The sequence below is a fragment of the Narcine bancroftii genome, chromosome 1, assembly GCF_036971445.1.
Source record: "Narcine bancroftii isolate sNarBan1 chromosome 1, sNarBan1.hap1, whole genome shotgun sequence".
NCBI classification, from domain to species: domain Eukaryota; kingdom Metazoa; phylum Chordata; class Chondrichthyes; order Torpediniformes; family Narcinidae; genus Narcine; species Narcine bancroftii.
In genome coordinates this window covers 319,517,354-319,541,663 of record NC_091469.1, presented here as the reverse complement: position 1 = coordinate 319,541,663, position 24,310 = coordinate 319,517,354, and the positions used below count along the sequence as shown (strand labels likewise).

Sequence of the window (24,310 nt, the reverse complement as noted above, 5' to 3'; positions counted from 1 at the left end):
AGATTCAAGGAAAATCAATCAGGAGATGGTCAAGACATGCAAATCCTCCTAAGTGACTCATTGAGCAAAGTGTATGTAAATGTGAACGCACAAAACAAATTTTAAAAATGTTAACAATATTGATAATAATGAAAATGTAAGTTCTTGGTGTTAAAGTTAAAATTGCAGATATACAAAGAAAACATGTTAGTTAAAAGTAAGCTACTTTTGTTTTATGAAAGGGAGATGTAATGATAGAGCAATGCCTAACAGTTTGATTAGATTTGGCTGCCAGCAGGGGCTGACACAGAACAAGACACACAGTATGCAAGAGCTGTAATGGAGACTTGCAGCCTCATGGCCTGCCTTATGGTGCTGTTTACAACAACTTTAAAGTAAAGAACCTTTTCTTTCATCCATGTGTTGTCCAAGAACTCACACATACAAATACAAGATGAAACCATGTTATTTATAAAAAAGTTTCTATCGTAATTTAAGCTGCTTTTAGGTGGCCAGAATACCCCAATTTAAAGCCGTCTAAAATACCCAAATGTGGCTGTTGGGAGGCCACCTGAAAGCAGAGAACCCTGACCTGAGGAGTACTTACTCAACCCTCCTCGGGTAGGTGTATTCTCCGCTTCTGAGCGCTCCCCCAGGCACCTGAAAGCGGGTGGGACTATGGCCACAGTCGACAGGAGCTGGCGTTTGCTCCACTTTGCCTCTCCCCGCTGCAGACCTTTCAGGTGCCAGAACAGCGCCGTCAGCACTGCCACCTGAATATCGCTTCGCACACACCTGCAGCCAGCTCTGGAGCCACATTCTCCCAGCTATTCCACCTGAAAGTGGCTTTAGCAATGTCAATAACCAGCTCCACAGTCCGGAGAAATGCTATCTCGTTTACACTGTACACTGCAATGGCTATGGTATGAACAACAAATAAATGTAACTTGACTTGACTTTCATGATTTGGAAACATTGACATTCAGAATCATTTGTCAGTTTGGGTTTGGAAATGGATTCTTCCCACTTCCCCCTTCCCCCTTCCTTTCCTGCATCCACCAGGCATCAAAGGGATAGTAAAATGTACTGGTACAGTGGTAAAATTATTTTTTCATGTCTGACCCATGATCCAATGTTGAAGGAATCAGCTTAAATTGTTGAAAAGAATATAAATCATCTTCAAATGCCAGAAACCAGCTGAAAGAGTGGATCAGCTAGTTGAAGAATTATTAATTGCTAAAAGGTACAAAAGAGTGAATACCAGAGGTACGAAGCGATGACACAGGACAATCAAAAGAAAAGCCCTGTTTTGAAATTTCCCAAATGAAATTTGGCAATTATATCTTAGTTATTCCACAGTGCATTGATACAAGACAGGTAGTAATTTCTTTGATAAAGAAAATTGAAATTGAATACAGAATAGCACTGTCAAGATAAATTGCTTGGGCATCTCTTAATTAAATGTAAAGTAAACAGGTTCAAGGTTGATAGCTTTCACGGTATTTAATATGCAAATGATTCTCTGGGTCAGGCAAATACACACACACCGGGATATGGCTTACAACGACAATGACTAGAACACTTCAGTCCCGAGTCCAATACCCATCTCCACACATGAGACAAATAAAGGTATTAGTTTGTGGGCATCTTAAACAAGGAAAATTCTGCAGAATATTGTGAGGAATTATTTTTAGTTTTCAGCAGTCCTAGCTTCATTGCATTTTAAAGTTCCCACAATTACAGTGGGGATGTTATTATTTATTGCTAACAGAATAGCATACAAAAATAGGGAGGTTATGCTTCATTTATCCAGGGTAAAGATGAAACCATATCTGAATACTGCATGGAGTACTTATGAGGAAAGGTTGTACAGATTGCACTTTTGTCCATTGGGGATCTGGAGAGTGAATGGTGATTAGATTGAAGCATCCATGGGTCTTTGACAGATGGATGTGGAGAATATGTTTCCTCTTGGAAGTCAATCCAGAATTAAGGTCACTGTTTGAAAATGAGAGATTTCTCACTTAAGATAGAGATGAAGAGAAATCTCTCTGAATCAGTCATGAATTCTCAGAACTCTCTAGCTCAAAGGAATTTAAATTTTTAATTCAAATTTAGAAATTTAAAAGGCTATTTTGGCCCATGAGCCCATGCTGCCCAATGTACAACCCCTGGTACATTTCGAATGGTGGGAGAAAACCAGAACCCCTGGGGAAAACCCACGCAGAATCAAGGAAAATGTACAAATTCTTTACAGACTGCACGGGATTTAAACCCTGATCCCGATTGGTGGTGCTGTGAAGGCATTGTGCAAACCACAACACCAACTGTGCCATCCATGATGAAAGCATTAGACAGTAAAAATCCCGGAATCCAGCAGCTGTGGGTTTTGGTAGATGCTGGATATGCAAATTTTTTGGTTGCTTTAAATTCACTTACAATGCCTAATTAATACACCTGCACTAAGAATAAAGAGTTTAAAAGATAAAAAATACTTTTCTGCTCTTACACTGAAAAAACTTCACTTGCATTAATATATGAACCTTAAAGCATTTTACTTTATTTTGTCATATTCTTTAAAAACATTTAAGCATGGTGTGACAGAATACGTTGTGTTTTATATTGTATATAGATATGTTTTTGGGAGATAAATTGGGGCAGGTTTTTTAGTGTAGGTCACATACAAACACTTCAAAGCAGATCTTATTTAAAATACTGGAGCTCTGCTAAAGCTAGACAGGCCAGCTCCAAGAGACTTTGCAAAAGCTTTAGGTAGTGTCCAAGGGACTTCACTAATAGATTGTTGTTTTGAAAAGCAACAGATGAAAGAACGGAGGATTGGATTTGGAGCTAGAATCTGTCTGAGTGGAGGTTGCTGTTCTAGGAGGGTCATGTGGTTTTGCAAGTAGAGAGAGAAAAACGGGTTTTACTCTGAGAGAGAAAGAGAAGGAGAGAGAATTCAGTTCTGCAGTTTTTACAGTCAGCAGCAGCAGCTGGGACTGGAACAGGACAAGCTGGAAAGCTTGAAGACGGGTTGTAAGTGCTTAGTTCAGCCTGGTCAAAGCCCATACAAGAGGAGGGGACTGGCTGCCTAATATTTCACTTGAAATAAGAGAAACAAAAAGGAACTCTCTTTGGTGACCTGAAATAAAGAGATTATCATCTGGAAAATGCTGATAGGCCAAGTTTCTTCAGCAAGACACCGACATGGCTGATTAAAAGGGATCAGCTTGTTCCAGGAACAACAAATCTCTCTCTGAAAACCGACAAGAACCTTCCTGAGCGGTAACCATTTACCTTTCAAATATCAAAGCTTGGTGAAATTCATAAATGTTAAATTCTATGCACAGAATAAGAATTGCCTGCAACCAGTGAACTTGGAAGAGTGAGAAATGAGATTGGACTGTGAATCAAAGAACTTTTCTAAACTTACACACACATTACACACACTGTGCTTAGAATTATACTAAAAAAGATAAAGATCTTACTAAGCAGGGATAAGGAGACAGTTTAAGAGAGTCACCTCTATGGCGAGTGACATCAACCAGGCCTTCATCTTGGGTGACGCCATTTTATTCAAACACAACTTTATTCAAACAGCTGCTACGAGCAAAGCCTGACCAAGGCCCTCTGTTGGCTGAATATTTGTTCCCATTTTATGTGTTACTTCAGAGAACATTTACTTTTACGATTTTAAACTTTAATTTAAATGTTTATTTATTCTTATTTATGTAAATTTAAAAAATATATTTATTTTGTTCAAATTTTTTTGTCAGTTGCTTGAGGTTGTTGGTTGCTCGAATTCTGGATAAAGGGGATTTAACTATATTAATTAATTTAAAAAATGTAGATCTACTGCACGGAACAGGCCATTTCGGCCCACGAGTCTGTGCTACCCCTTTAATCTATATCACTGGTATGTTTTGAATGGTGGGAGGAAAATGGAGTCCCCCTATGGAAAACCCACGCAGACATATGGAAAACGTACAAACTCCTACCAGACAGCGCAGGACATGAATCCCGGTCCCAATTGCTGATGCTGTTAAGGCATTGTGCTGATCTCTATGCCAACTGTGCCACCCTAGGATGTTTAAAAATCATAGATGGAAACATGATGAGCAAGGAGGTGAAATATTACTGCAATTGAATGGGAATATGGAATCAGATCAGTCTTGATTTTATTCAATGCTGGAGTAGGATTGTGGAGTTAGATTTGGGATCCAAGGTTTAAAAATCCTCTTATAAACCTCACATTTTACAAAAAAGTGCTTTGAATCATAGTTAGCCAAGAAACTGTATTTGCATTCATCACCATTCCTGGTTTTCCTGAATTCCACGATAATCTCCTATGCCTTGTCCACATTGAAACTCTGTTTGTTACTCTCACACCATATCACAAGGTTTCCCACCTCTTTTTTGTCGTGTGAATCGTTGCTGTTGGTGATGAGGCCTACCATAGTTACAAAGAAAAATAGTGGGCAGAAAAATCAAAAGAAAAGGTTACAGAAGTCACTAGATATTAAAAGGACAAAGAGCATAAGGGCACTTTATCTGAATGCCCACAGTATTAGAAATAAGGATAGTGAACTTGAGGCGCAAATCGGTACCCATGCCTATGATTTGGTAGCCATCACGGAAACATGTCTTTAATCCACAAAGTCTTCCACAGAGCCAGGCTGGCTGTGGCTGCAGCAACTCTGAGTGAGGCCTCAGGAGGCCGGCGCAGGCTTATATCCCGAAGGGTGATTGACACCCGACCGGGTGGGGCTTGATCCATTCAGGCCGACTGATTGACAGTTGGCCAAGTGTTGTCCTGTCCCCTTACACTCCTGCAGGTACAGAGGTTGCCCCCTGTAGTAGGCCGGTGGTGTACTACCACAAGGATCATCTGGAGAACCCTGAAGGGGGCAAGTTTTGTCAGCAAGACTGATTAGAAAGGAATCAGGTGCGGATGTCCTGGAACAAAAGGAATCTCTCTCAGAAAACCAACCAGAACCCTCCTGAGTGGTAACCATTTGCCTGTTAAGCACCAAAGCCTGGTGAACTTTATTAATGCTAACTTATGTGCACAGTACAAGAACTTTTCTAATCTCAAATACACATTACACACACCTGAGCTTAGTATTAGATGGGAGGGGGGGGGGATTATGTTGATAGTAATAAGTTAAAGTTTAATTCTGTTTTCTTGTTCAAATATAATTAAAAACTACTTTTGTTTTAGTATCCCTTTGTGTTATGGTGCATGTCTATTGCTGCTGGTTTTGGGGTCCTCTGGACTCCGTAACAGTATGTTTACCACAATCACAGCCTCTGTTCCCTATTGCATTTCACGGAATTGTGAAGGTGGCATAATTGCCTTCATCAGCCAAAGCACTAAGAACATGAGTTAGGACATCAAGCTATATGTAATATTGGAAAGACTGCACTTGAAGTGCAGCAAGTGCCTCTGGTTCCAACTATTGGAGGTCAAGGAAAGTATTCCCAAGGATGTTGCCTGGAATCGAGAGTTTGTGTTATCAGGAGTTACAAGGAAAGATTGGACAAACTGGGCCTGTTTTTCCTGGGGAGGGGAAGGTTGAGAGGAGATATGAAAGAGGCATATGAAATTATGAAAGGCACTAATAGAGAACACAGCCAGATCTATGCCCATGATAACTGGTTTAAGATGAAAGAAATGAGATTTTAAAGAGATCTAAGGGGTAAATATTTCACACAAAGGGTAGCAGTTATCTGAAATAAGCTACCAGAGAGGTGGTGGAAGCAGGAACACTAACGGCATTTAAGAAGCATCTTGACATGGAATGAGCAGAACAAAGAGGAATATAGAATTAATACCAGTAAATGAGATTACTACGGTTGGCAGGTTGCCTTTTCTCTATCATATGACTATTGACTGTAATGTAATAACAATGAAATTATGGAAAGTAAAAGTGAATAAATTTTGTTTGCCTTTGTTAGGATCTGATAATAATTGGATCGGTTCTGATCTTCTCGACATTCAGAAACATTGTCAGTATTCTTACTAGGTTGGAATTTAACATTGTTATGAGAAAGAGATGAAAATAGAGAGAGAAAGAGAGAAAGCAGAAAGAAAGGGAGAGAGAGTGAACGCAACAGGACAATATATTTCTAGCATCAACCTTGCATGAATGCTGAAATCCAGGTAAATTTTCTGGGCAAGTAGATGTAAAATTTGGAAAAATTCCACTTTATTCACTTCAGAAAGTAAATAGAAAAGAAGAATATTTCAATGGTGAAAGGTTACTCAACATTCACATTCAGATATAAAATGGAGAACAATAACATGGTACAGTAAGAATTTAGCCTGGCCAATGCATATTGACTTATTGTGCAAAAGGATTTGAGTATGAGAGGAAAGATGAGAAGCCACATTTCAACAGGAAAGGAGGATGTAGTATCCTTGGCATTAGCACATCATAGATGCATTGGATTGATTCACTCTTCATTCCCAGTTAGGGAGTTTGACATGGAAAGGTACTGGATCATCTGTTCGAATACTACCTTCAATGTTCATGAATCTAAAAAGCAGAAATAGTGGCATGTGCGCAGGGATTGTATGAAAAGTTTTTGCCAATTTCTGCAGCTCTACTATTCACATGCAAGAGAAAAAGGATCCTATGAAATTCACCAAATAAGTCTTTAAAGACATTTTGAGTAGTATAAGTACCAGGCAATTCAGAGAAACAAAGGAATGAAATTGAAGCGACATGATGGAAGCGAGAAGGCCACTGATATTGGGCAGCACGGTTGGTGTAGCGGTTAGCGCAATGCCTTTACAGCACCAGCGATCGAGGCTCGAATCCTGCACTGTCTGTAAGGAGTTCGTATGTTCTCCCTGTTTCTGTGTGGGCTCTGGTTTCCTCCTTCTGTTTGAAATGTTGCTGGGGGGGGGGGGGGTGGTTGGTGTAGGTTAATTGAGGGTAAATTGGGTGGCACAGACTCGTGGGCCAAAATGGACTGTTACTGTACTGTATGTCTGTAGGTATAACATTCAGAGATGAGAGAACAAACAAATATTGGAGATAAGCCACTATTCAAAGTATTCCAGTGGGAAAAACAGACATTAGACAAAAATGTGAGTAAGATTATAGGATGCTCCCTCTACCCAGGCTTAAATACAATAGGCACATCTGTGCTTCAGTGCCATTTGATATTTAGTTAAGACTTCAAAGGCATATTTACGCAACATTAGAAAAATAATGCAGCTATCTCCATCCTAGTTATAATCAATTAGTTGACCTGGATAATCATGGAGATTTCCACAGTCAACTGGCTCAGCAGACAGGAGCTGGTTGAAACTTATAGCAAACCACCAGAGAAAATCTTAGTTGTCCCAAGTTAATGATCAACTCATGATCAACTTTAACTTTGTGGTCTTTTTTTCCATGTCAAATATCACATTTCTGAAAAATACTTTGGGAAAGTAACTATTATAGGTTAATAAAAGCTATGTGAGGAATTATACGTCATGATCTATTGTAACAATATTAATATTTGGGGAGAATTTATAAGATTTAGAGTAGGTTACATACATGCACATTTTAAAACAGATCTTATTTGAAAGACTAAAGAATTCACATTGCAGGATCTCTGGAGAATGTAAGCACCTTTCACAAGTAGGTGTTAATTGAACTGACATCATAAAATGCTTGACCATTGTCTTGCTGGAGTCAGGCTGTCTATCAGTACCCTTTCTGCAAAGTGCTCACAGAAAGATCAATTCTGGATTGTTTACCTAAGATAACATTGAGAAGATGAAAGAACTCCTGTTGTTTGCTGGAGAAGGTGGGGGTTTTGCAAGACATGAATCACATGTTCTCTTTGGAGTTGAAGTTGGAAAAGAGAGAGAGTTGAGTTAACAGCTCAGTCAGTCAGTCAGTGTGTGGGACACTGACAAGTAAATGAAAAGTGCAATCCAGGGAAAACTGTTTGAAACTGATGAAAGCAAGTTCCAGAGCAGTAGATGGGTGGAAGTGCTATCTGTCTGTTATTTCTCTTGAAATAGAGGAAGGAATGGAACTCTGTGGTAGCTTGAAGAAAGAGATTACCATCTAGAAGACCCTGATGGGGCATGTTTCATCAGCGAGACCCTGAGATGACTAGTGGTGGAACCTCAGTTGTGAAAATCCTAGAGCAACAAATATCTCTCTCTGCAAACCCTACAAGAAACTTCCTGAGTGGTAAACATTTTCCTTTCAAGCACCAAGCCTGGTGAACTTTATACATGTTAAATTCTGTGCACAGTATGGTGATTGCCTGCAATCAGAGAACTTGGAAGAAGGAGAAGTGAGATTGAACTGTGAACCAAAGAATTTTTCTTGAATTTACACACACATTGCATACATGTGCACTTAGAATTAGAAGGGGGTTAATTTGGGTCAGTTAAGTATAGAGTTAAGTTAAGTTTGGCTCTATTTTCATGTTTGAAGTTGATTAAAAATAACTTTTGTTTTGAAGGCCACTCATCTTGGTGAATGTCTATTGCTGCTGGGTTTTGGGGTCCTTTAGGCTCGTAACACTATAAGAAGTGGCTGTAGATTCCTATTAAGATGGATTCCTATTAAGGATTCCTATTAAGATGTCATTCCTTTCTTTCATCTCCATTCATAAAGGTACTTGTGACAATAAACAATTCAATAACATGCTTTTATGTAATTTCAATTGTAAAACTGGTTGGTGAGAAGTCTACGCTTCAGGCCAATACCAATATTTTTAATAGACCAGGAATGCAGATATGGATTTCCAAGTAGCAATAACAATAATGAGGGGTCTAAATCTCATGTTGATAATAGGAAGAAGTGCAACTTGGGAGGTGTTAGGGCAGATGATTGATAGGATTCCAAGTTTAAGAAAAGAAGATTAAAATTTGCCATCAACGAAGTAAAGGACAAAATGCAGTGTTGAATTGAAGTTAGTAACACATTATCTTCTTGGAATGTTCCAAAAAGAGCAATTAAATGGCCAAATTTCAATTTTAAATTGAGAATCTCTGATAATGTTTGAAAAGCTTCATTCCAAAATTTTTCTAAGCGAGGGCAAGTCCAGAATATATGAATTGAAGAAGCATCTCCTGTTTTACATTTATCACATCGGGAATTTATGACTGAATAAAAATGTTTAAATTTGGAAAAAATTAGATATGCAATCAATGTTTCAAATATAAATTCCATATGATATGGGGCTCATTCATGGACTACCACCATAACTTGAAGATTTAGTGTTAATTTAATCTTGGCATTGTGTTGTTCCTCTCTAAGATTGTGCCACTTGGATTTATGAATGTTAATCTTCAACCTTGTTTAGGGGAAGGGGTTTTGAGAATATGTATTTAAAAAAATATTTTATGTTCTATTTTATTATCATGATTTTGCTTTGGAACTTGTATTAAGGTCATTTTTATAACTTGTAGCACACTTCAGAATTGTATTATTCAACTTTTTATTGTAAAACTATCTAATAAAGAGAGATAGAAAATATAAGAAAAAATATTGAAGTCATGAGATATCAGTACAAACTGTTAGTTATCGGCTCAGATATCCAGCTTAAACTGGTGCTGAATTTGTTTATTCATTTTGTCTACTTACTTTTAATTCTCACGCAACTTTATGTACAGCAAATAACCCTGACATCATTTTTCTGTGATGTAACATATATGGGTAATGTAATGTTGAGTGTACATCCCTTTAAGACTAGCAACTCCACTCCTTAGAGCGATATTACAAATTACAGTTAATACCAACAGAACTATGGGATAATGATCATAATTTACTTGGTATTTGAATTCAAGTTATTAGTTCTGCTTGTTACATTTCAGTGTTCAAGTTATCATTTTAAATATCTGCTGTAATGTTCTTGTGATTAATCTGTAAAGGAAATACAGTCGTTTTCAATGGAAAGGTTTGGCTTCATGGCTGAACTTTCAATCCCAATTACAGTTGTGCCATTTTTGTGACACTTAGCAATTGAGAGCATTTGTAACCTAATATAGCATCCTGGTATTATAAGATGATAAACCAGAGGCTTGTCAGGCCCATGGAAGAAAGAAGACAAGTAAAGTGCGAAAGTCTGCAGACACTGTGATTGAAGTTAAAAACACAATGCTGGATAAAGATAAATAACCAACGTTTCACACCAGCAAACAGGGGGAGGTGTGTGTGAATGGAAAGGGCTGGAGACTGAGAGCTGGAGGAAAGAAGACAGAGGGAATGGTCACATAATACTATATTTAGAATGTAACATACATGAAATTCTTTAACTTTTAACTACCGTAAGGAAGACAGAGGGTCGCCACTTTGTCCAGCGCCCCCCTCATAGAGATGAGGCCCCAGCGAGGAACGAACTCATGACCCCTGGTTTACAAGGGCAGTGATCTAACCCTTGAGCTATCAGAGCCTTTGGTGTAATTATGTGGTTTAAACTGGAATGACATTTGAAATTTTAGACATAGCCGCAAGTATGCATGAACAATGGTAAAACTAAGATATTAAATTTACATTAACGTTATAAAATAAAAATAAGGAATACAAGGCAGGGTGTATGCTAGTAGAAACTGGAAAAGTCAATGTTAGTGCCATCCAGTTGGAGAGCGCGCAAATGGAAAATTAGGTGTTGTTCCTATAATTTACAGGTTGTCTTGGTTTAACAGTGAGTATGGGAGTGGGATGCAGAATTGAAATGGTTGTCACTGGTGGGGACAGAGCGAAGGTGCTCAGTGAAGCGATCTCTCAGTCTGCACCCAGTCTCTCTGATGTAGAGAAGGCTGAAACAATGGTTATGTATTTTTTCTTTGCTATATAAGGTATACTGTTTGACCTGCTGAGTTTCTCCAGCATTGTGATTTCATTTCCCCTCTTTTTACTGGCAAGAACTAATTGGCCAATGGAAAGATTCAAAAGAACACTTACCGATCCTACTGCCAAATTATCTGCTTGGAACCTGCTTGCTCCATCCACTCGCTGACAGCTTGTTCCCACAGCCCCAAGTCAAGATGCAAAAGAATGATCCCGCTGCGATTTATCTGCTTGGATCCTGCTTATCCATACTTTTCCTTTTCAAATAGTTTGAAAATTGTGTATATTTACAACGTAAATTGTGCTTACTTAATGTGCAATACTGAGGAGGTGATCTGATGCATTAATATTGCTGGAGATGTGAGTGTTGTTTAGCGGGAGGCAGATGCTTCATTTTCAAGATGTTATTTATATATAACATTTCTAAAAAAGCAACTCTTGTGTAATATTGTTTGAAGTTTAAACTGGAGTGACATTTACATTTTTAAACAGATGAACAATGGTAAAACTAAGATATTAAATTTACATTAATGTTATAAAATACAAGTATAATGTTAACAGGCTTAATAATCCGATTAAGAGAAAAAGAGTATAGGCGTATATTAAAAAATTGAAAGTTGATGTTGCTTTTTTGCAAGAGACACATTTGACTGAGAAGGAATATCAGGAATTGAAAAGAGATTGGGTTGGACAAGTTATAGCATCTTCATTTAATTTGAAAGCAAGAGGAGTAGCTATTTTGATTAATAAAAAGTTATCTTTTAAATTGGAATCATTTGGTATACTTCTGTATGTTAATTGTAAACTTTTTCTGACTCTTGGACTTTAATGAATATTTATGTTCCTAATATAGATGTTGAGAAATTTATGTTGGATTGTTTTCTTAATTTAAATCAAGCATATTAAAAAAAATATGGTAGGAGGTGATTTTAATTGTTGTCTGGATCTATTATTAGATAAATCTCCAAAATCAGTAGTTAGGACTAGAACGGCTAAACAATTGATGGTGTTAATGAAAGATATGAATTTAGTAGATATATGGAGAAGGTTAAATCCTAAAGAGAAAGATTTTTCATTTTATTATTTTTGACATCATTCTTATTCTAGAATAGATTTATTTTTGGTATCAGCACAATTACAAGGCTGGGTATTGAAGGCTGAATATAAGAAAAGGATTTTGTCTGATCATTCTTTGTTATTAATAACATGCACTGGTTCGGAGAGAATTGATAATATATATTGATGGAGATTTAATTCTGTGTTGAAAAATGTTGAATATATAATTCTATAAGAGATGAAATACAGCTTTTTTTTGAAATTAAATATGGATTGAGTTAATAGTTAATTTATCTTATGGGACAAATTTATTAGTTTTACTGCTAAAATTATGAAACAACATGTGGCTGATGTAAGTAAATTGGAGAAGGAGACAGAGATTTTAGAAAAGGATTTATAACAAAATTCAATGGAAATTAAGAAAATATGTTTAACTAATATGAAGTTATGCTATAATTCATTACAAACTTATAAATTTGAGAAGTTAAAATTACAGAGAACTAGACAAAGGTATTATGAATTAGGGGAAGAGCTCATAAAGTATTAGCTTGGCAGTTAAAAATGAAACAATCTTCTAGAAAAATAAATGCTTTTAGACATGAATCAATGATTACATATAAACATCAGGAAATTAATGATGTGTTCTGAAAATTTTATGAAAAATGGCATACTTCTGAAGTAGTGGGGGATGTGGTTAAAATTGATAATTTCTAAAATCTGATTTGGCTTTACCCTTTTTGAGTGGTAAGGATATTAAAGATTTGGATGCTTCTTTTACTGCTAAAGAAGTAATAGACGTACTTCGATCTATGCCAAATGGGAAATCTCCAGGGGATGATGGTTTTAATTCTGAATTTTATAAAGAATTTCAGGATTTATGAATTCCTTTATTGATGGAAGTATTGAAACAGGTGACAGAGATTCAATCTTTTCTGGATTCTGTTTCTCGAGCAGTTAATAACAGCTATTTCTAAGAAAGATAGGAACCCATTGAAAGCTGGGTCTTTGAGACCAATTTCATTATTAAATATTGATTATAAAATTGTGGAGAAGTTTCTGGCTAATAGGTTGGCTAAATATTTATGAAATTTAATTCATTTAGATCATGTGGGTTTTATTAAAAATTGTTATTTGGCAGATAATATTGTGAAGTTGATTTCTTTAATTAATGTTTCTCAGGAAGAATCTAACCTACCATAGGTTATTTCGTTGGATGCAGAAAAGGCCTTTGATAGAGTAGAGTGGAGTTTTTTTATTTTAAGTTTAGAAGAAATTTAAATTTGGCCCCTTTTTTATTGGTTGGATTAAGGCTTTATATAGAAGTCCTACTGTTAGAGTTGTAACAAATGGACAGTTATCTTTACCTTTTATGTTGACTAGAACAACTAGGCAAGGCTGCCCTTTGTCACCAGCTCTATTTGCATTAGTTATTGAACCTTTGGCTCAGGTGATTAGACAAGATAGTAATATTAAAGGTATTAAGGTGAAATTTGATGAATTTAAAACTAATTTGTTTGCAGATGAAGTTTTGATATATTTAACAGAACCTCAGAATTCTTTGAGGAGTTTACATGATAGATTGGAACAGTATGGTGAGATATCAGGTTATAAAATTAATTGGGAAAAGAGTGAGAATATGCCTTTAGCTGAAATGGATTATTCTTCATGTAGGCAGATTGTGAAATTTAAATGGTCAGATCAGATTAAGTATTTAGGTGTTAAGGTGGATTGTAATTATAGTCATTTATATGAATTAAATTATTTGTCTTTATTGTCTAAAATTAAATATGATTTGAATCAATGGAAAGATTTACTGATTACATTAATAGGATGAGTTAATTGTATTAAAATGAATATTTTTCCTCAAATTCAGCATTTTTTTTCCAGTATTCCTTGTAAGATTCCTCAAATTTTTAAAAAAAGGATTTTAATGCCTTGGTTTGGAAATTTTTATGTATGTATAAAATGGTAATGGCATCATTACAGAAATCAACTTGGAAATATGAATTAGGTTTGCAACTTCCTAATTTTCAAAATTATTATGATGCAGCACAATTGAAATTTATTAACAGAATGTTTGGAATAGATAAACCTTTGATATGGGTTAATATTGTCTATCTTTAATTGGAGAGAAGATGGAATCTTAAATTATTGGGGAATTATAATTCACCTGTTTTGAAACACTTAATGGATTTATGGTATAAAAAATTATGCCATGGGTACTCAAGGTAAGATTTCAGGTAAAACTCCATTGTACCAAAATAAGCTTTACCCCTTTACACTTAATTATCAACTTTTGAAGTTATGGGATCAAAACAGTATTAAATTGGTGCAAGATTGTTATGAAGCAGGATATTTTATTTCTTTTCAAAGAATGAAAGATAAATATGATATATCTTCAAATACTCTTTTTTCTTATTATCAAATTAAAGCTTTATTGTTGGATAATTTTGGGCATAATTTATGGTTACCTAGACGTCTGAGTTTGAAATTTTACTTTTTGAGGGTGGTAAGAAGAGATGTACGCTTTACTCCAGAATAAAATACATAAATCTAGATTGAAATGGGAGAAAAACTTAGGTATTCTTATTTCTCAGGATGATTGGATGAAGTTATGTTGGAATAGTATGACTAAAATTGTAAATGTAAGGTATCGATTAGTTCATTATAATTTTATTCATCAATTATATTTAACTTTGGAAAAATTATGGAGATTTAATTTCATTTCTTCGGATTTATGTTTTACATGTCATGTAGGCTCTTTTTTTACATTCTATTTGGTCAGGTGAAACAGTGAAACCTTTTTGTAATAGACAAGGATTTTTTAGAAGTTATTTTGAATGTGAAATTTTCATTGGATCCTTTAGAATTTTTGTTGGGTAATATTAAGAGGATTAATTTAGAATTAAAATTAAATAGATTTCAAATTGTTTTTTTTGAGATTGGCATTAGCTGTGGCTAGAAATTTTTTGGCAATTACTTGGAAAAATGAAACTGGTTTGAGTATTCAGAGATGGCATCTGGAGTTGAGGTCTTGTATTCCACTGGAAAAGAACATATATTTTACATGATAATTATCTTTTTTATCATAAAATTTGAAGCCTATATTTGGATTATATGAGGTTGAATTATTAAATCCCCTCGCCGCAATGTAGCGGAGTTACTCCAAACCATGATAATTAACTGATGAATTTTGTTGTTATGGGCGATCTCTTTATTTCTCTTTCCTTCTTTCTTTTTTTGGGGTGGGTTAGAAGGTGGTGGATTAGGGAAGGGGGAGGTGGGTTGTAGGGGGTTAGTTTTAAAATATCCTGTATGTATTTTGTGTATTGTTTTATTCATTAATTGTATGTTTTAACAAATGCATCGTGATTCAATAAATAAAATTTAAAAAATAAAATAAAATAAAATACAAGGAAGAATTTTATTCTTTCCATCTCCTTAAAATGAGTTATCTTCTCATTTTTTTCCCTGCTTTCATCTAACAGCCTGTGAAATTTACTATTAATTTTGGTTTGTCCTCCACTTGTATACCATGACGGGGTCCAACACAAGAAGATCCACTGCTGCTTTTCAGTTAATATAAATGCAAGAATTTCAGAACTACCTCTAAAATTCAAATAGCCATTGAGGCTTGTGAATTTATACACTGGGGAAAACTTTATTGTAGGCAGTGAATGTAAGGCCTGACAGTCAAATCAAGGGCATTATTAGCTCCCTCCCAGATGAAAAATCCCAGCCATAAACCAAGGTTTCTATTAATTTGTAAATAGTTGGTTGTCATGTTTTGTGTTCAAATTCAAATTGTATTCATGAATTAAACAACAGAGTTGAAAATAACCTTTTCTGTACATCCAGAACTTTAAATAGAACAAACCAAGAGTTAAGGAAGAAGGATTGACCAACCTACACTTCAATCAAGGCTTTGACACTGCATGTTCCCATGCATTACAGGGGTTATGCAAGAAATCTACAGATGCTGGAATCGAAGTCAATACAGAATGTGCTGGAGAAACTTAGCAATTCACACAGCATCCATAGGAACTAAAAGGCAACCAATGGCACCAGGACAAAAATGTTGGTTACTCTTTTCTTCCCATGGACGCTGCAAGACCTGCTGAGTTACTCCATAATGTTTGTGCATTGCCCATTGTCCTGGCAAAATAATTTTTGAGCCGATTATTTTCTTCCTATTAAAACAAAAAAAAACCTCATGTCCATATAGTTTGATTTAACCTGTATAGAGGTGGGGTTTCATTCAAGAAAATGGCAGTAATCAGCATATGGCCATAATCGAAAATAACCTTATCCACTTGCTTGAACATCAAATTCTTTCTTTCTTTGGCTTGGCTTCATGGACAAAGATTTATGGAGGGGTATGTCCACGCCTGCTGCAGGCTCGCTGGTGACTGACAAGTCCGATGCGGGACAGGCAGGCACAGTTGCAGCGGTTGCAAGGGAAAATTGGTTGGTTGGGGTTGGGTGTGGGGTTTTTCCTCCTTTGTCTTTTGTCAGTGAGGTGGGCTCTGCAGTCTTCTTCAAAGGAGGTTGCTGTCTGCTGAACTGTGAGGTGCCAAGATGCACGGTTGGAGGCGAGATCAGCCCACTGGCAGTGGTCAATTTGGCAGGCACCGAGATTTCTTTAAACAGTCCTTGTACCTCTTCTCTGGTGCACCTCTGTCTAGGTGGTGTAAGGTAAAACATCATGAGATGGGAATGTGTAGGGAGTTACCCTGTACAGGGCTGTAACAAGATGTAAATGCATCCTTGTACTTACAAGATAAGAGAGACATTGATGGATTGAGAGGCAGGAAGCTAGCAGGGAAAGGATAGCAACAGTTTTAGTCATTGGACAAGTAATGATATGATGATGTTCTAAGCATGTATCCAAGGGTATAAAAAATCACCATTTTGCTGATAACGGCAGAATGCATTCTCCGACTAACATGTTTAGTCGCAAGTGTTACAATCCGGTAATAAAGAACAAAGAACCCTGATTTCGACTCAGCCTGGTGTTTGTCTCACTCATTCATGAACAAAGCAGACCTAACAGTGGCCAGTGGAAAGCTCGCCATATAACACGATCTTGGGAAGGCGATGGTCCTCCATTCAGGAGACGTTACCCACCCAGCGCAGTTGGGTCTTCAGCAGCGTGGAATCGATGCTTGCGGACTCTGCCAGCTTGAGTACTTCAATGTTGGTGATGAAGTCACTCCAATGAATGTTGAGGATGGAGCGGAGACAGTGCTGATGGAAGCGTTCTAGGAGCCGTAGGTGATGCCGGTAGAGGACCCATGATTCGCACATCAAATTAAACAACATATTAAGCAACTTATTTGTTAATGGCTATTTTAATATAGTGACAAAGGGAAAATAAAACACTTTCCATATTCAATGAATCATTCACTCTTATTTCTTGGCTCATTTTTTTGTTCAGAATATTGTGATAAATTACTAAACTTTGTACAAAATTACTAAACTATAAAACAAAAATGATTTAAATTTCTAAGCAGTTGTACAATAATTATATCAGGCTTCTTTCTCTTACCTGTCTACCATTACCTTGCCAAAGCCCATTGATGGATTGTGTTGGAGCAATAGTAACCACAGGTGGAGTACTTGCCACACTTTGGGGTCCAGTTGGAACTATTATTGTTCCTGGTGTCCGTTTGGGGGTGCCAGCAGGAGAACTGTAATTAGCAACTGGTGATGATATAGGAGAATGTGAAGAACCTGAAATTAAAAAGTGTAAAACAGAACGTCAGAATTGTACTTTTTAAAAATTTAAACATGCAGCACGGTAACAGGCCATTTCGGCCCATGAGTCCAATTTATATCCCATTAACCTACACCCCGGTACGTTTCGAACAGTGGGAGGAAACCAGAGTCCCCAGGGAAAATCCACGCTGACACGGGGACAATTTACAAACTTCTTGCAGACAACGATTTGAACCCCGATCGCTGGTACTGTAACCTTACTGTGCTAACTGCTACGCCAACCGTGTTGCCCGTATGTTTGTTGTTAGTCAGCACTGTGCTCATTATTTCGTTCAGAAATTTTTACTGCTCAATGGAAATAACTACTCGTCTTCTTGATGATAAAATAAGCTTCTCATAATTGATATAATATAATCTCAAAGCTTCCCCATTCATCTTAATTCTGACAAGATCTCTGAGAGGTTAGGGAAGTCTTAGCTGCTTAGCTATATGAAAGTAGGCATGTTGTACATTGTGGGCACAGTCAGACAAGAAGGCTGTACTGCATGGGACAAAGCATTCCCTCAGGGAGAATTGCAGTGAACACTGGGCCATGCGCCACATGCAAGTCAGAGTAGAAATAGCAGAATAATTGGGATGACTACGAGGCTTCGGCAGTGGTGCAGGAGGGAGGATTTTAGATTACTGGGGCATCGAAACCGGTTCTGAAGGAGGTGGGACCATAAAAATCAGACTGGGCAGACCTAAGTTCAATGTTCCAGGGGGGACTGTTTTCTTGGGCTTTGAGGAAATGTTTAAAGTAATAATGCAGGGTGTGACAGATTATAGATATGATTTTGGGAGATAAATTGGGTAGTTTTTTTAGTGTAGGTCACAAACAAACACTTCAAAACAGATCTCATTTAAAACACTGGAGCTCTGCTCAAGCTAGACAGGCTGGCTCCAATAGCCTTTGCAAAGGTTTTGGGGAGGGCCCAAGAGACTTCACTAATGGATTGTTATTTTGAAAAGCAACAGATGAAAGAACTCTGAGGAGTAGGTTGTTTTACAGTCAGCTGGGACTAGAACAGGACAAGCTGGCAAGCTTGTAGAAAAAAAAACATTTTGATGATGGGTTGTGAGTGCTTAGTTCAGCCTGGTCAAAGCCCTTGAGGACTGGCTGAATAATGTTTCACTTGAAAGAAGGGAAACAAAAAGGAACTCTGTGGTGACCTGTAAGAAAGAGGTTATCATCTGGAAAACCCTGATGGGCCAAGTTTCTTCGGCAAGACACTGAAGTGGTTTATTAAAAGGAATCAATTCTGGGTGTTGAACAAGAACCTTCCTGAGTGGTAACCATTTACCTTTCAAGCACCAAAGCCTGGGTGAACTTCACAAATGTTAAATTCTGTGCACAGTATAAAAATTGCCTGCAACCAGTGAACTTGGAGGAGTGAAAAGTGAGATTGGACTGTGAATCAAAGAATTTTTCTAAACTTACACACATTACATGCACATGCGCTTAGAATTAGAAGAGGATTAAGTTAGGTTAGTTAAGTCAATAGTGAGAAGTTAAAGTGTGAACCTGTTTTCATGTTTAAAGATAATTAAAAGCAACTTTTGTTGAAGTAACCATTTGACTTGGTGAATTTCTATTGCTGCTGGGTTTAGGGGTCCTCAGGGCTCTTAACAAGGGAGATGGCAATTCATGCAAAATGACAAAAAGGAAACAATGCAGAGACCAGAGCAAAAGTTAGGAAATGGAGAGGTAAAAGTGGAGCACAGAAAAATCACATGCAAAAGTCACAGTGATTACTAGAGTAAAAGGGCCCATAGATTTCACAACAAGTTGATTTAATTTGTAACACAGATTAGTACAAACAGATAAGATTTCATGACCTTTACAGAAACATGTTTGCAGCATGGAGATGATTAGGGCTTAAATATTCAAGGGTGTCAGTAATTCAGATGGTTAAACAGGAAAGCAAGGGAACTGGGCTGTTGCCATTTTGGCCCATGTGCCAAATCTGCCTGGGCCTTCACCATGCCATCTGCAGCAGGGAGCGACCTCAGTTCGGACTGTTGATGTTTATACCACCAAAAGTGGGGTTCAGAAGCCCACCATTGCTGCCCACCCTGTCCTTTTCCAGGCCGGGGGGCCGTCACTAATGGCTATGGCAGCTGGCCACTGCGACAGCTTCCCTTACTTATGGGACCAATACTCTGGGCGAAAGTTCCTTGCTGACATAGGGTTTAGTATTTTGACCCCCTCAAGCCACAATATCCACACTGGGAAGTCAGGATCAGTCCTCACCGCTGCCAACATCAGCAGTAGTTGGACATACAGCATGCGAACCATCCCACTACAGTTCGGATCCAGGCATTTCATCTGGTTGTTTATGCTGGCAGCAATGTCACAGCCTTTATTGGGTGCAGATTTCTTCTGGGTGCACTAACTCTGAGTGGATCTCAAAGGACGGCACCAAGCAAATGCCAAGACCTTCCAGACCTTCTCAGTTGGTGAAGCCACATTACTGGTCCCACACCTGGACTCGGTGATTTTGTCAGGCAACAAATTTGCCAGAGTACTAGTGGAGTTGTCAACCATTATTATGCTGCAGTTCTCCACAGACGCCCCCAAGAATGGTGTACGGCACCACATTCCCCCTCCCAAGGACCTCCAGGTCTGTAACTACGGCTTCGTCCGCAGAGGCATGCATCAGACTCCACTCTAGCGGCCGTACGAGGGCCTGTACAAGGTTGTACTTCAGAATAGAACCACGTGCCTCCTCGACATGAGTGGCTGTGAGGAGACCTTCACCATTGACTGCCTCAAACCAGCACACCTCGACCTGGAATACCCTATGATTGTGCAACCCCCACACCAACAAGGTCGGCCACCCAAAAGGACTAAAGAGGTGTTGGCTGTGGACTCCACACCTCCCATCGCCAGTTCTGGTGGCGGGGGAGGGGGGTGGGTCATGTGGCGGCACACCCACGCAACAGGTGAACTGGCTCATGGTGTCGTGGGCATGTCGGCAGCAGATCTGACGGTGAGAGCTCTGGGTGCAGGGCAAGCCCACAGCCTGGCGTCATAAAGGTCCTGGGAGTTGCAAGCATCACTGGGTTCACTGAGGGATTTAAATGCGTGCGAGAATTCTATTAAAGTCAGTTGGTTCGACTCACTTTCAACTCTGCCTGGTTCTTTCACTCGCTGTGTGACTAGTGTGACTACAATAGATACATTATGAAATACTAGGCTCAATTGTCCATTAAAATTGTATTTCTGTAGAGCTCGTCGAAAGAATCAAAGACTTGTTGATCCAAACCAAGGCTTTTATTAGCAAAAGACAGGAGCTCTTCACAGGTGGCCGACCAGTCCGGAATGATCCGACCTGGCTAGGGACACAACCCTTTAAGGCCCAGACAGTAGGCGTGGCTTAGCTCTCAGCCAATCGCTGTAAGCACAGTCTGGATACTGTAACTATATACACTATATACATTGGTGATAGATCTGTACTACCACAGTTTCATATGGCTCAAATCAGATCTGTAATTTTAATGTTACCAAGGGTTAATTTTGAAAATAAAATAGAACTTCACTTCAACTTTAGAACAAAAAAGATGATCTTTTAATGTTATTTTTCACAGCGTTCATAATCAGAATCAGACTTTGTTATGAACAAGTCACAAAATTTGTTGTTTTGCGGCAGAATCACAGTGCAAATGTTCATATGAACCACCTTACAAAAATAAATAAAAATAGTACATAAAAAGTCAAAGTGAGGTTCATCGGCTTGAACTATCACCTGTGGTCTGGCAATTACTGGTCTGACAATGGAAACTGCACTCTATGAGACTTTTAAAATATCATCAGTGGAATTTCCCAGAAACTGGTGGGAACTCCGCCCACTCTTGTGCCAAATCTAGATATGACTCACCATAGGCAGTAGCCCCCAAGATCTCAATGCTTGATTAAAAACAATTTGGTCAGTATTTGTCATAAAACTCCAGCTAGGAGTCAGTGAAATTAATCAAAAATGTCAATGCAGTTAATTTATAACCCTTCACTCAGGTAATTAATTGTACTCATTTTAAGATGATATAAAAATATCTGCTTTCTGTAATTTGCTGATGGCAAATGGACCAAATATAGTTGAAAAAATGTGTGATTCAACAATCAGTTTAGGCCAGTTTTTCCAACTCCAAAAAATTAATATCTAGAAGTTTCTTTGCAATATTAAGAATCAATTTCAGCCTTTTATTATACAAGTTTGCCTTGAAATTGGATTGTACATCAATGAGTTGAAAGAAGTCATAATGGTCTGACAACTGCTAGGAGTGCTGGGTGAATCGTGATGCCTCATTTAGTAAGGATGTGAAGGACAAGCCTTTTATCACCAGGTTGAGGTCATACATGATTGTTGCCAGCTGGTGAGGTAGGCTACGTATATCTAAAGGACTGTCTTATTACAATGCAGCACATAATTGTGAAATAAGTATAACTGGTGCCATAGCTGTCATATAACTCAGGATTGAATGAGTATGCTCTCTGATGTAAAATCAACGACTTTGTTAGGATATTTTTCTCTACTGGGTCTGCTCACCTCAGCCTTCTCTGCAAGAGGGATTCCATCAAGAACAAAGTCATGTGATAAAATGTAATGTCAATTTTTTTTAACTGATTGTAGTAGACTTTCCTAATGGTATGCCACACCAGTGCATCTTGCTTTAATTTAATCTCTGGTAGAATTTTTTATTCATAAAGAGATCTAGTTTTTGTGGAAATTTTACAGGAACAAGCCTGAATTCAATGGCTATTTGCACCTTGGGGAAGCCAATGAGCTCGATGTGACCTGCTCCGTGCTAAAAAACCACCCAAGTCCTTCCTCCATGAAAAATAGAGATGGGTGATCTCTCTGATGCAGCATAGAAAAATGGCAGGAACAAAAACCTCGTGACTAATCTGGAATAACGAGGAAATTAACAGTATGTAGTTTGTGCACAAATCACTGGTTTGCACCCACTTGGAGCATGGAATAGGTAAGAAGAATGGAGTGCAGAAGGGATTCACCAGAATGTTGACTGGAGTGGAGGGCTGTAGTAACAAGGGTTAATTGGATAGGCTACATTTATTCTCACTGGAATGTAGGAAATGATGTGTGACCCTATAGAGGTTTACTAAACTCTGATAGGCCACTGATAGGAAAGATGGTTAGAATTTTTATCCAGGGCAAGGAAATCGAGAATTGGAGGACAGTTTTCAGGTGAGTGGGGAGAAATTTAAAGGAGATCTGAGGGACAGTTTTTCCACATAGATGGTGGTGAATGTTTGAGTTGCCAGAAGAGGCGGACACTATTGCAACTTTCAAAAAGAATATGTATGGACAGGTATTTGGATAGAGAGGGACATGAAGTTAATGAAGACATAGGATCGACATAAATGGGCATCTCGGTGAGCAAGGAAAAGGGGACGGGGTTTCTCTGCGCTGTATTTATGATCCTTTGGACCTCCACATTGTTGTGGTTGACAGTCATCCTGAGAATGTCACAGAACTCGATTGCTGTCTCTGTGAACATGTTGCTCATTAAACAAATAATCAGCGACTGGAGGACTTAGTGATTATCCCTGGGTAGAAATGATCAGTTAATATTTTGGGTCAGGACCCTTCATCAAGACTAAAGTGAGAAGAGGGGAGGAGGTGATGTCAGGGATATCAGGTGAGGGACTGAGAGATGATAGGGTATTGGACAGAAGCTAGAGGTGGAGAGATAGGGAAAGGAAGAGATGATGGGGTAGGGAATCAGAAAGAAATGTAAGAATAAGGGTAGGTAAAAAGAGATGGAAATAGTGGAACCAGATAAAGGTGGGATTACCTAAAAAATACATGTTCGTGCTGTTGGGGTTAAGACTGTCTAGGAGGAATGTTTAATTTCACCCAGGCAATGATGAGACCAGTGACAGACTTGTCAAATTGTGAAGGAAACTGAAATAATTGGCTAGTGAGAGCTCAAGCTGAGACCCACAGACAGAGTGTAAGTGTTCGGTGAAGCAGTCATCCAATCTGATTTTCATTGCACCGGTGTAGAGAGGGCCACACGTACTGAGTCCACCAAAAACAATAGATTAGGTTGGATGATGTGCTTGTCTATCCCTCATCTCGAAGGTCTGTTTGTGGCCTTTCATGAAGGTGAGGAAGGAAAGATAGGGACACAGTTTATATTTTCAGAGATTACAGTGGGAAATTCCCAATGGGGTGTAAGGAAAGGTGGAAAGCAAAAAGTGAACCAAGGAGTCTCAGAAACTGATATCTGTGAAAAGTGGATAAGGGTGGAAGGGAAAAAAGTGGCTCGTGGTGGAATAATCTTATCCATTGCCAGAATGAAGCCAAAGATAAACCTGAGGAACAACTCGTAATTTTCCTCCAAGAAAACTTTAAATTCACTACATGAGTAGTGATTTTTTTTCCCCTACTTTAGTCTCAATAAAGGGTCCTGACCCAAAACGGTTGACTGACTTTTTCTGCTGCCTAATGCCCTGAGTTCCTGTAATAGCCAGGGGTACAGTGCTCCTGGAGCTCACCAGAGCACTGCTCCAGCACTTCGTCGGGCCACTTCAGCACCTCATGGGCCCGCTCAGTGGTTAACCATTTCAGTTCTGTGTTACACTCCCATACTCACATGTCTGTCCATGGCCTCATGTACTGTCCCAGCAAGACCATTTGTAAATTGGAGGAACAACACCTGATTTTCCATCTGGGCACTCT

General features: G+C 38.2%; 1 protein-coding gene across 1 annotated transcript in view; it reads right to left on the bottom strand.

Moving 5' to 3' along the window:
* LOC138757471 (genetic suppressor element 1-like) overlaps positions 1–24,310 on the bottom strand; it is a 163,627-nt gene that overhangs the window by 91,791 nt on the left and 47,526 nt on the right. The window contains 1 exon segment of the mRNA XM_069924875.1: positions 17,395–17,579. Coding sequence (XP_069780976.1) covers positions 17,395–17,579 — 185 coding nt within the window.